Source organism: Numida meleagris, chromosome 4, assembly GCF_002078875.1.
Source record: "Numida meleagris isolate 19003 breed g44 Domestic line chromosome 4, NumMel1.0, whole genome shotgun sequence".
In the NCBI taxonomy this organism is placed as follows: domain Eukaryota; kingdom Metazoa; phylum Chordata; class Aves; order Galliformes; family Numididae; genus Numida; species Numida meleagris.
The window spans coordinates 75,195,507-75,209,125 of NC_034412.1; the positions used below are offsets into that span (position 1 = coordinate 75,195,507).

Here is a 13,619-nt window from a genome sequence, read left to right on the forward strand (position 1 = left end):
GACCCTGCCCAGAGTGGGGGCTGGCTGCTCCTCAGCCAGATACAGCAGTGGGTCTCCTGGCATCCTTCATACCAGCCTCTGAGGCAGAGAAACAGAACCTGAGACCTTCCCAGAAAATATTTTGGGCTCATTTGGGGGTCAGCTCATTTCTGACCATTTCTTGCCACATTGCAGGAATAAATGCCAGATCCAGGACTAAAGACGTGCATTTTGTGTTTGCTGCAGGATGGGAACTTTCTGACGAAGAGAACTAGTGAATTTGTCCACATCAACTTTATGCCGGTATAATACATTCCAAGATAAAGTTATACGGCTTCCAAGAACAATTTTAAAAAATAAAATAATAAAAAATCAGAACAAAATGCAAGATAAAGCAGAAAGGAAATAAAATGACCATTTACATGTAGATGAAACACAGTTCATGCCAAAAATACAAACAGCTGCTGAAGTAACATTATCTGCGTAGAAATACTGTAAATGTGCTGAGATGAGGCTTGCAGAGCAGTGCTGCACAGTTAGGCTGGGGAATGTGTTTGTCGCTTTTCCTTATGAAAAAAAATGAATTAAGTTAATTATCAGTAGGGATGAAGATAAGTAAAGGCAGCCCACAGTAGGCAGGTTTTGAGTAGTCTCTTCCTAAAAATATTAATATTCCTCTCGTTTGAGATTTTGGATTTCAATACCTTATGAGAAAACTTGCATCACTTAATTTTCACGTTAAACACCTGTTCTTCCGTTTTTAACTAGGTTTGGGTTACCCAATACCAGCGCATGCAATCAGGCAATAAGTTTCCATTGCAATCATAATAAAGAAAGTCAGACACCCAAACATTTTGAGATTTTTCCACTAGAATGCTGTAGCTTGTCAGAAGCAGAGAAATAACTACCATTTGCAAATAATATTGATAGAAGTGTCCTAGGTGATCATCACTCCTTTTAGATCTGCTACAGATAGCAGCTGCTCAAAAAATTCAACTATTTTTTTTCCTGCTCTGTACCACTAACTAATCCAGATGTGAGGCCATCTGGGTAAGCAGCTTGCATTTTAGATAAAGAGCGCATCCATCTGTAAAATACTTCACAAACAACGTTTGAATTGAATGAGCTCTGTGAAAAAAACCAAGGCTGTATGATAAATGTGATCTAATGTCTCAATTTCCACCCATGTTCTTCCACTGCGCTTCCTGGAGCATCTTGACCCAATAGTTGTCTAAAAATACATAAATGTCATAGTGGGATTTTTTAATTCTTCTGTTCTTATGGGAGTTTTTGAATAAAAATTGAAGAGTTTTCATAGCGATGCACACGTTTCACTTAGTCTTGTTCTATGACTTGACTTTCTGGTGACATGGAATGCTACGAGGACGCATCCAGCTCCACACTCACTGCTCATCACTCAGGCAATTCCAAAGGCAGGTTCAATATTGCAGCCTAAATGATATCTTTTCCTTGAAACTTGCTTTTTTTTTTTTTTTATTGTTCTTGCCTTTCTTGCTTCAGCTTTTCTGCCCCTATTCACCTCCTCATGCTGTGCAATGAAGGGGAACATCTGGCTGTAAGAGAATATTGCTATTACATCCAAAAATACCTCACTTCTCCATTTTTTTAAACTCGGTATGAGTCATTAACTGGGACTTTCAGAAACAAACACCTCGTTGTGGAAAATATTTATGGGGGTGGAATGGAGGGTTGCAAATACATATATCTTTATCGAAAACTAAGTTGACAGCAAAAAATATAGTTTTAAAACTCAAGTAACTGAGGGTTTCAATTATGAAAAATAATACCACCCAGGGTTTTATCATGTTAGACATGGGCTGGTTTACAATGAGAGGTCACATTTGTCCCTTAATCCATTAATCTATTTCTCACTTGGAGAAGGCAATGGGTTGCAGATTTTGGGAATGAAGCTGAGACCAAGAAAGCAAGCTGTCCTGTCACCTCTGCCTGATTTCCTTTTTGTTCTTAGATTTGCTCAGGAAGTAAACCATGACACTCTTGATACCTGTTGCATTTACCCCTACAAGCCTTTCTCACATCCTAGGTGGCCATTAGATTAAATGAGATAAAGATAATTATTTCTTACGTCTAGGCATTTCACCAGCATTGTAAACAACACACACGGAGTGTGTTTACTTGATTAAAAGGGTTTTGTTATTATCGTTCTTGTTTTTTTAAATTATCATTTTCAAAGGGGAGCATGAAAAATGTGCGTGGTCAAGATGCCAGTAGCATGTTTGAAAACCAGGATGCTGCTATTTGCTTTCCCTTGCATTCCTGGGCAGTACAGGGGAGGTCAGGTACGCTGCTCACACCCATTTCAACATGGCTATGAGTGCAATTCCTTCCCAGGGACAGGTACGCCAGATAAAGGGGGAAGCTCCTTGCAGCATGGAGGAGCATTTGCAAAGGTCTTTAAAACAGACCTGGCAAAGAAGTGTCTGCAGAATTACTCACTGTCAGAGAACTCCTTCTGAAAGAGGAACTGAAAACACAGTTTCACAAGAAACTCCTACATGGATTTAGGTAAGATATATCACGTCATTCATCACTTTGCTTTGGTTTCTACGGAAGCTAACACAGTTGTTAAGCACCCCTCGGTTTTGTGCCATAGTGACACAGTTTGAAGAATATGGTGATGAAACAGAACCCAAACTCTGGCACGAGGCTAACTTTCAGTTCATCTCTCAAACTCCTTCCATGGCTCTGCCTCTTCCTTGAGATGTCAAAAGATAAGATGCAGTTCCAGCGCAGAGGGAGAATCAGTGTGCTGCTAGGAAGGGAGCCTGGGCTATGGCCACCATTGATCTAGTGGTGGGCCACTGCTAAGGTGGGTCAAGGAGCACTTCCATCTGCCCTGCAAAAGCACATCTGTCCCTGCAGTGGCATGGAAACTGAGCATCCTTTGGTGGAAGGCTTGCCCTGTACTTCAGGTGGCTGTGGAGCAGCCCTCCAACTACTCCAGTTCCAGGGATTGGGCCCGAGACAATCAGTGCCTGGGTGCAGTAGCACTGAGATGGGGACAAGGCACTGAGCAGCTTAGACCAGGTCACAGACCAGTCAAGGCTCAACACAGAGTATCCTGGCTTGTGCAGATGGAAATCACCCTTAGGTTTGGCTTTAAAACATGGGTGTAGGCATCTATGTTACCATCCAGCCTCCTTTCAAGTTGAACCCATACACTTGTGTAGCTGCAGTGAGCAGAGATTTCCCTGCTTCTTGGGACCTCTGTTTTCGGCAGTCTTCACAACAGACTTGCACTTTACTACCTTTATATCTTTTCCCCCTTGAACAGATTCGTTATTTCTCAGGAATACTTCTCTTGAGATCCAGCTGTTAGCAGCATGCACCACTAACATTTACACCTTCGCTTTCTTGTTATCTGACAAGCAGAAACAGTGCAATAACTTCCTAGAACAATTCTTCCTGTGACAGCAGCAGGGAAGTGGTGATCAGGACGATATATGAGAAGTGCTCTCCTTTAGAGTAACTTGAACATGCGCTTCCCCTTTCTTAAAACTGAGGCCTGCTTAGGTTCTGAGCTAAGGGTTACTTAATTCCACCAGTTCTCACCTTGAGACAGCCTAGCATAAAAGCAATCACATCACTTCCCCAAAACTCAATATTCTTCCCCAAAATCAGGCACGCATCCTAATTCCCCAGACAGCCATCAGCCTGACTAGGAGAACAAGACATCTCCTACGCATGACACACAGCTCATAACTGCATTTTCCTTTTGTTGCTTTGAGGGTTCATATGAGGTACTCGCAGCCCACAGAAGAGCAAAGCAGTGACCACGGGCTGCGGGCCTGGAGGAGAACCCAGGCTCAGGCCAGTTGGTAAATGCTGGTGTGCAAGCCCCCATCTGTTTCTGTAAACTATCCAGCTTGTGTAATACTCCCTCTCCCCAGGAACTTCTCGACTTCCTTCCTCCCTGCCTGGATTTAGCATGAGAACGATCCCAGTGATTCTGATGAAACCACAGGGGAAGCTCCAGTGGTTTTCCTTGTGAAATCATACCCAACCTGAGGGACTTTGAGGCCTCAGGGCCAGGTCTGGTTCCTGCCCTTACCACCCTCAACTTGCCGAAGGGCTACACAACTCCGATGCTTCCCTGAGAAGAGAAGCAGGGAAAGAAAGCATCGTCAGAGATAAAAAGTTCTGAGGAAACACTGGTTCCTCCTTTCATTCTTCTTGGAAAGAAGAGGTCTGTCATGCCTGGGAGCTTCCCAGCCTCTGCACTGCAGGGGCACCCAGGAGAATGTAGCACAGGGCAGCTGTGAGACAGAGCTAGCATCCAGCAAGATGAGTATGTTTTGCTTGCAGGAAGTATTTTGGCGTTGAGTTTCTATTGCCTGGCCTAGGCTGGAAGCTCTTACTTCCCTCCTGCCCTCCCCTCGCTAGGGCCATCTCATTCTTGCGCCTCTCATTTTGGAGGAAGCTGGTTTCCACTGGTGGAGGGGGCATTCCATGTGAGCCACCAGTGTGCTCTTCCCACAAAGAAGACAAATGGTCTCCTGGTCTGCATTAGGCAGAGCACAGCCAGCAAGCTGAGGGAAGGGATCCTTTCCCTCTGCTCAGCATTGATGAGGCCACACCTGGATTGCTGGGTCAAGCTCTGGGCTCCACAGAACAAGAGAAATATGGACATACTGGACAGAGCCCAGCAAAGGGCCACAAAGATGATGAAGGTATGGGACCGTTGTATGAGGAGAGGCTGAGAGAGACAGAACTGTTCAGCTTGGAGCAGAGAATGCTCAGGGGAGATCTCATCAATGTCTTTAAATACCTGAAGGGAGGATGTGGAGAGAATGGTGCCAGGCTCTTTTCAGTGGTGCAGTGGGCACAGACTGGAAGAACAGGAAGCACTATAGTGCTCTGCAGATAGAGGACCAAGCACTGTCATGGGCTGTCTAGAGAAGCTGCGAAGTTTCCTCCTTGGAGATCTTCAAAAGCTGCCTGGATGTGGTCCTGGGCAACCTGCTCTTAGTGGGGTTAGACCAGATGGCCTCCAGAGGTCCCTTCTAACCTCATCCATTCTTTGATTCTGGAGGAAAAGTGGCCCTCTATCAGCTAGGGTGCGTTACCCTAGCAGGGTCATTCTTTAGTCTTTGCAGTATAGACTTCACATGGTTATCTCAATAAATGATGAAAAGCTGGAACTCTTGATCTCCTGAGGCCTGCCTCTGTGGCATGGCAGACACTGTAAAAGAGGATAACCTGAAATGAAAAGGATGATGCACAAGTGAGGAAGACAATTTTAGAGGTGGGAGTCAGGCAATACTTTTTGAATTAGCTGAAGTCAAGCCTGCACCATAATGCAGATCTCCCACCTGACAAGATTACCTTTCCTCCTGTTTACAAACCAAGCATATTGATTAAATTTGTAGCTCATGCAGAGGATTTCCATTGCTCTCTTTCCTGTCCAGCGTTTACTACCAGGCCATATAGTTGTCTCATGGAGTGTAGGTAGAAGAGCCTTATTTCTAAAACCTCTATAAGCAACAGAAACAACTGTCACACTCTGTCCTACAACTGTCCCACAGCCCAATGACAGTAGCAGCCATCACACCCCAATGAGACAGAGGAAATGCATCAGCATTTAATAATTTACTGTTGTTTTAACACATCTCAAATCAGGCCAAGTGTCTCCTGAGCCATTTGAAAATCATTCCTACTCACAAGGAGCACACAAGCCTGATTTTAGGCCCAACACCATTACAGAGGAAACAAAGCAGCCTAGACAACAGGGAGGAAAGCAAGATGGTGGCTCCCCAGCCCGCTCAGTCCTTTCCGTTTTTGCAGCAGGAGTTAAAAGTTCACACAGTGCACAAGGGTCTCAGGCCATGGGGACCTCTGGTGGCACTGGGGATACATGGAGCATTTACCAAACTCTAGAAGAGGCAGAGAGCACCTAAATTTTCACCTCTGAACGGATGCCAAAAGCCCCATTTGACTGTCAACAAGCTAACAAAAACTTCAATTTCTTCCCCCCTTCAAAGTCTGCAGCAGAGTTTTTATTTCAGTCAAGAGAAAGACATGTAGCACTCTTAAAACGTGCAAGATACATAAATAAAGCTAAAAAAAAAAAAAAGCAGAACCTGACCACAGGATTAAACTAGTTAGAGGATGTCAAGCCCCATCTACAACATGAATTTAATTCAGCAAGACCTCTGAATGGTGCATCCTGGCAGCAGTCTGCTTTGAGATGATGGTCTGGGTACATCAGCACTGCACTGTGGGAGCTGGAGGAAGGGCACTGCCCCAGCATAGCACTCATTCTATGCAGGGTACCTCACCACCTGACCCTGCAGCATCTCTGCTGGACACCACGTTACCCACCCGTCATGAAACATCTTTCTCTATCCGTTCTTGCAGATCTCTTCCAGTATTTGCTTTCCTCCCAGCTCACCTGCATTGGTAAGGAAGGCCCTTTGTGAGTGCAATGAATCATGAGACCAGAGAGGTCAAATGCCAAGCTCCTAAAAGGCCAAGACTCCAAACTGACATTCTGGACAAATACAGGCCCTGTTTGTGGGAAATGTAATCCTCAAACAACAGCATCTCCCAGCTCCATGCCATGCGGAAGCCACCCAAGGAAAAGGCATTATAGGAAAAGGTGAACTTCTATCTGGCAGTAACTGGTTAGAAGCCATAGTCAGCCCAGCCAGGCTGCAGATAGTCGAACAAAATCAAGAGGGCTCTTCTCCATGACAGTTTTCAAGATGCCTCTGCCACCAGCAGCATTCACAGCAGCACAGGGCTGCACCAAACAGCACAAGTTCTTTTCATGTCAGTCTGAGGAGACTGATAGCTGTTTGTCCAAGCAGTCAGACAACCTTCAAAGAGCAGCATGTGGCAGCAAAAGGAGAAAAGCCCATGTTATCACTTTCAAATCTAAGTGCAAAATGCACTTCTTTGTCTTGCCCATCTTTAGCACAGAGCAGCAATAACATTTTGAAAACAAAGCCTACCCCACCCACATGGAAAGAAAGAAAAGAAAGTCACCAACACTCTGAATACCGTAGTCTCCCTCTGAGGGGAGAAAAAAAAATGAATAGCACGTGATGTGTGTTAACATCCTCTTGTGCACTCCACAGAGAGAAACAACAGCTTGGTAGGGGCACAGTAAGGATGCCACCACCACATGCCATTGGCAAGGGCACCACCTATGGTCCAGGTCCCTGACGTGTTCCACCAGCAGATACCACCTCTCAGTTTAATGATTTGAGGTGACATTTTCTGTTAGCCTCCAAAAATATATTTTCTACCAGGCTTCAAGCGTTGGGTATAGCATTCAATCATTCCCGTAAGTCAGGACAAGTTAAAATATGGCACCTCTCACATTTAAAAAGAGAGAAGGCCTTTCAGAATCCCAAGAGCGCCAAAGAGAAAATTCCCACCTGTAAGCAGACGAGCTCAGAGCTGGCCCAGCACACCAAGGAAATAAAAGCACAACCAATGCAGGAGCTGTTGGATCAATACAGACCGTTATAGCAAGGATGGGAATCAAGCTGTGTGTCCACGTTGGGCACAGCAAACAAAAAACTCTGTCCTTCCTACAGAGAAGGCAAGTCCAGGATCAACTCCCACTTTAAAACACTGCAGTTTGAGGGACTAATTTCCAAGACGGATCTTCCTGCCAGGAGAAGGAGTCTGTAAGTAATGACCAAAACCCAATCAGACATTCACTGAGGCTGGGCTGCAGTGGCTATGGCTCAGAATCAGCTATGTCAGAGCTAAGCCAGCATCTACCAAGTTTTCACATGTTTCCAAATCCTGCTTTCGCTGTTCTGTTCAACAGCTTATTAGGGCTTTCTATGCAAATGCACAAAACTGGCTAGTTCCTGCACTGTACTCAGGCTATAAGGCAATGAAGTCATAGGACTGACTCTGCAGGAGTTAACTTGTGTTGAAGTCAGTTTTCCCCACCTCAGGTAATAAAACACGCAGGACTCAAGCCAGCACTTTGCTCTCGGGTGTCTTTCCACACCTCCAGAAGCATGATATAGCAATACTTGCACAAAATAACCTCGGGAAAAGCCACGCTTATGAGCTCTGAATTCAAGATGATGCAGCAATTGTTTTCCTTAGGATCTGACCAATGATTTTTGGTGACCAAAGGGTTCTCATCAAATGAGGTCTATCAAGAACACCTCCACTAACAACCCATCTGTACAGCGCTCAGACCTGCCCCTCCTTTGACTTAGGCCACTGCCTTCATCTCCCACGAAGTAGTCCCACCTCTTCAGCTACTTCAGGCAAAAAAAAAAAAATTCCTAAAACCACAACCCTTATTTTCAGTAATGTGAGCATTCAGCTCCCACTCACATCACTTTAAATCAGGCCACAAATCTGTTCCTTTCTATGCCTGCAGATGGTTGCTTTCTCTCTCTACAGATGGCATCCTTAAGTTGGGACAAGTGGCTTCCATGCAGAACTCCAAGTCTATTAATTGACAAAATCTGATAAAAACCGACATGCTTTCTTCCAAGGAAAGACAGAAGGCTACACTTGTGGCAAAAATCCTTTATTAAACTAGAGTTTGTAAATTCATTTTCACATTAGAAATTCTAAATGCAATTACAAAATCGTGTTTCAGTAAAAAAAATTAAAGTTATAGTTAACAGCAAAATTACAACTTTATACAAATATATATATTTTTTTAATTTCAGTTTAAAAATAGACATTGATATCTTCCAATGTACTGGTCCTGACAGCTTTTACACCTGGTAGCTACCAGAATAGTCAGTCTTTTCATATGCATATTCACGTAGAGTCATTTAGTACTCAGCACACTTTGTTTAGTTGAAGTAGCATTCAAATAGCATTATCAGTTGCACTTTCTCTGGGGTTGGTTCTATTTTTTTTAAATTTTAAAATAAAAATATTTTTAATAAACTAGTTTTGATATACAGGCATTGTGGTAACACACTTCTTTTTCAGTGTTCGTACTCTATCCTCTTCCTCGCTCTGTGAAGAGGGCAATACTACTCTGTAAATGTGAAATGCATTTGAAGACATGACCATGAGCAACGTAAAGTCCACATATGATTTATCACAGTACACTTATGATGATCTTCCATTGCAATCAACAATAAAAATTGTTCTCTTACTTAACAGATATATTTTGTGGCAAGATTAAGTAACAGTTTGGTTACTCTTCACCTGTTCATGTACTTGTTTAGAATACATGTTCTAAACACGTAAAGATCTTCCCTGACACTCTACATACAACCAACCAGGTTAAACTAGGGCATCCACACTGCATAAATGAAGACTCCCAAGCCACAATGGTTCCCAATAGCCACAAAAAAATGCCTGTTACATTTTGCCTGAGGTGTCCTTCAGCAGGCCTATAAAAAAACACTAAGTTTAAACAAGATTATACCACATATTATTAAAAATAAAACCCAAGTTTATCCAAGCATTATCAAGGTATTGTTTAAAAATCACTTCTGCCCCATTGCTTTCGTGACCAATGGAAATATATTTCCAAACACTTGCACCAGTTTGGAGAATAACCATCTCCACTGCACTGAGGAACTTTTTCTTCTTTCCTTCCTTCCTCCTTTTCTTTACTGTAGGGCTTACTCATCATTACTACAGCACTAGCACTGAATTTTGCATGAAAAATTTGAGAATCTTCCTATGTTAAGAATTGGAGTAAACAATTAAAAACATTAAAATGTTTCATAGAAGACTAAACCAAAAGTCACATTAGAGGTGAGCAGCCATTGCAACCACATGCCGTTGAATGGATTAAAAAGTGGCACACAAAACAGGCATTTGAAAAGTCGCACGTTATTTCAGAGTGCTGGTGGCCATACCGCTAAGTGCTACTTGGATTAAAATTATAAAATACACAATTTACATGATATGCCTCACGACTCACACTGATGTAACTGCAAAAGACATCAGAAAGGCTGGAAGTCTAAAATGTAACCTCCTTTCAAATATCGTTTTCAAACAATCCTATTTTAGATCATTCATCCCACTATAAAACACTTATCCTATTATAAAAACAATTGAAGAAACAAGAATTTTAGTGTGTTTTTCTAGATAGTTTGGCAAGTATTAAGAAACTTCATGCTTTCAAATACTAGAATCCTACTTTCTCTCTCTGCACTGATCGTCTGCTCCATTCTGTATCCCACTCAGTAAAGCTCATAATGACACACTTAAAACTCCTACAGAAGAAAACAGCTGAGCTCATCATCTTTTCTCTGAATCAGAACTGCAGTGCCTCATGTCAAGCTGCTGAAGCTGACAGAGGTTTTGTCTATAATTTCAATAAAAGTACGACTGGTTCTGCCTGTATTACAATTTTAAACCATAACTTTAATCTAAATTCAGCTTGCAAACAACAACTTATAATTAGGCAAATGACCAGCTTGTAGGAAGGTATGGCATCTAAAGTACCTTAGTGAACCCAGGCCTGTACCCAAAGGCACAAGGGACAGAGGGAGAGAAAACGAAGTATTCCAAACTGCTCCAGCTCTGTACTTCTCCACTGATTGACAGATGGGAGAAAAGCTCTCCTAGTAGGGTTCAGGCCAAAACCTCGGCTCTGTGCATTTTTAGCCCCATTTGGTTAAACACATAAAGAGAGAAAATAATGAGAGGGAGGGACATTGAAGCTCTGTGGGTGCAGCTTCCATAGACCATTTCTGCACTTTTTTTTTTTTTAAAGCTTTAATCTCTTTCAAGCCCTTCATCTTGATTTTTTTTTTAAATTTTATTTTATTTTTATCTCACAGCAGCAGGCTCAAGAGAAGCTCAAAAAGCGGCACTTCAGGAGGACCCTGAGCCCACAAGGTAGGGCATTTTCTGGGGAAGTGAGAGCCGGGTGCAGTTGTTCCTCACTAAGTCCGCAGAAGGAGAAAAGCTGTGCTTCACACTTCCAGGGTAAGTGCATCAACAATTAGGCTAAGATGAACAAATGGACAAGGCAACAACTCCTGCTCATCTTCTGAACTGAAATCTAAGCTGTCTTTGTCCATGTCAGAATGCTGTGAATGTGCTGAGTGAATCAGGCCTCCTCCCAACACAACTAGAAGTGTAGGCCTCACTGAGTACAAGCTCACCCGCCTAAAACTTCAGCACCCAGCAGCTCAACACTGATACTTCCAAGCATAAACTGGGACCTTTGCTAGGTAACTCTGCTACCCAAGCCAACCAGCAAGGACTATGCTGCAAAGAAGTGCCCCAAAGAGCCACACCTCCAGTTAATATAACAAGCAGCACTAAAGAAAATCTGCTCAAAAACGGAAGGAACTTTATTTGCCCCAAAGAACGATCCTCGTTCCATTTAGGCATTTCAAATGTCTGCAGTCCCAGTGCCTGGAAGACACCTCAGTCCATTCTAGGCAGTCACAGAGGATGGACCATGGGCTTCACCCCACAGGTGCACTAACATAAACAACCCTGCTAGTGCTGCTTCGGGAACCCAAATATTTTGTATTTCAAACACTGCTTACCAGTGTAGCTCAACAAGGAGAAAAAGGGACAAGAATTAATAAAGTACCCACAAAAAATATAAAACGTATTACTTAAAACAATTATTCCAGTAAGAGTCTCTTTGATTACATATTATTCAAGCTATTCCTGCATTTGAAATCACCAAAAGAAGATTACTGTAACTGTTAAAGTATGACAAACTCATTTTTTGATCTATTGTACACTGCATTCACTGTGTATCTACTACAGTAAATACAGTAATAAATTCAGTAAACTTCATGTCTTTCCATTTGTCAGCGACACATTTTGTAATGAAACCTATTTCCGTGCACAGCTTTTCTCACAGAAGTTCCTTGCTTATACTACCCATGCATACAAATGGCAGAACTTGCACACACATATGGATTCATACAGAAATTCCAAGTGCTTGTTCCTGGATAAAATTTACTGAGAAAATAGTTTAAAAATGAAAAACTCTCCTATTAATCCTTAACCTATTAATACTATTCCTAATGCACAACTCATACCAATTCCGAAAAACAAAGCTTTGCATTAGAAAACAAGAAAAAGGAAACAAAAAAACCAACCAGTTTAATGAATTCCTATGCCTTTCAAGAAGCCAAGGTGTAAGCAGTAACTCATTGTAGAAGGGATTTCAATGAGAAATGGTTTTGATCGCTTACTGAATATCCATGCCGAAGTACAGGTGTTTCTATTTATTGGGCTTTTTAGTCTCTTTGGTTTTGTGGTTCAGTTTTGTTTGTTTTTAAAACACAGGTATATTCAGATGCACCATCACCACGAACAGAGTGCCTTTTATATCTTCTTCAAGTTAGGCAATTACTGCTGCAATATTTGCATTCAATTTGATGTTAAAAATGTATTTTAAATGTCTCAAAGATAAACAGATTTTCTACAAGGAAGTTACCAAATGTAATATGCACAGAATGAAGACATCACCATTAGACACCTGTAAAATGAAACGGTACTCATTTCATTCCATTCAAAAAGTCATAAAAGGTAAAAATACCTTTCATTCAATAGTTTCTGTGGGTTTTTTTTTGTTTTTTTTTAATGAGTGCATTTCCCATTAGCTATGCGTAAGCAGATGTTTTATTTTCCCCCTTAACAGATCATTAAATCTGTAAAAAAATTACCTAACATGTAGCTGGTCTTAATGCACAGTCCTTCCATTTGTTTCAAGAGTAATTTGGAATAGAATAAGAACAGTAGAACTGGTTGAATCGTCACAAAACGATCACTAAAAAGAACACATCTGAGTCTTGAAGAAAGCTGGAATTATTTTAACATTCAATGGTAACTGGATTCAAAATAGCAATAGTTGCTGAGTTCCCACCTTTCCTCTTCTCTTCTGAAAGATTTAGCACAAAGTTCTGAATCACAAAACAGCTGTACAAGGTTCTACATTCCAAAAACACTGAAATCACTAAAATTCAAATAGGTGAAGCGAGAGTTATAGACTGAGTATGCTGAGAAGACTGCTGTATCTAAAAATTGTACCTCAACTTCCCTTTAAAACATTACAAAATCCTCATCAGAATTCTTAACCTGCATTACTAAGTCTTCAAATCCTGGATTTTTTTTTTTGGTAGATTTAAAAAAACATTTATTCCACATGAAAATGTTCTTGCAAACATACAAGATCATTTGCTGCAAATGTAGATAGCTTCTAATAAATATCATCCTTTAAAACAGATTAGAAAATATTAACGCAGCAGTTGTTCATAAAGTTTTTAGCTGTAATCCAACATCTCATTTTCTACGTTCCTCTTCTCATTAACCCTTCAATTCAGCATGACTTTCAGGCAGCCCGGCTTTATTTCTGCATACCTGTGAAATAAGAAAAGATAAAGTTTCAACATGAAAGCAACATTCAATGCCATATCTCTAAGCCATCATCAAACACATGGAAAGCATTAATGTTCTCAGTCAAGTATGTGTGCATGTGAGAGTCAGGAGATCACCATCACATCCTCTGGATGTGACAGTAAATGTGGATCTTATAGAGTCCAGAGAGACAAAGAGCTGGAGACAGCAGGAGCAGAGAGGAAGAGTTTTTAAGTTGCCCAGTATACTTGGTTATATTCATTCTGCTTCTCTTTTCACACGTTCCATTCGAAATACATTTTCTCCCTGTG

The 13,619-nt window shown here is 41.7% G+C and overlaps 1 protein-coding gene across 10 annotated transcripts in view; it reads right to left on the minus strand.

The window, feature by feature from the left end:
- N4BP2 (NEDD4 binding protein 2) overlaps window positions 8,515-13,619 on the minus strand; it is a 44,539-nt gene continuing 39,434 nt past the window's right edge. For all 10 annotated transcript variants that reach the window (XM_021394367.1, XM_021394364.1, XM_021394370.1 and 7 more), the window contains one exon: window positions 8,515-13,311. In XM_021394367.1, coding sequence (XP_021250042.1) covers window positions 13,266-13,311 — 46 coding nt within the window. In that variant the 3' untranslated portion in view covers window positions 8,515-13,265. The remainder of the gene's footprint in view (window positions 13,312-13,619) is intronic.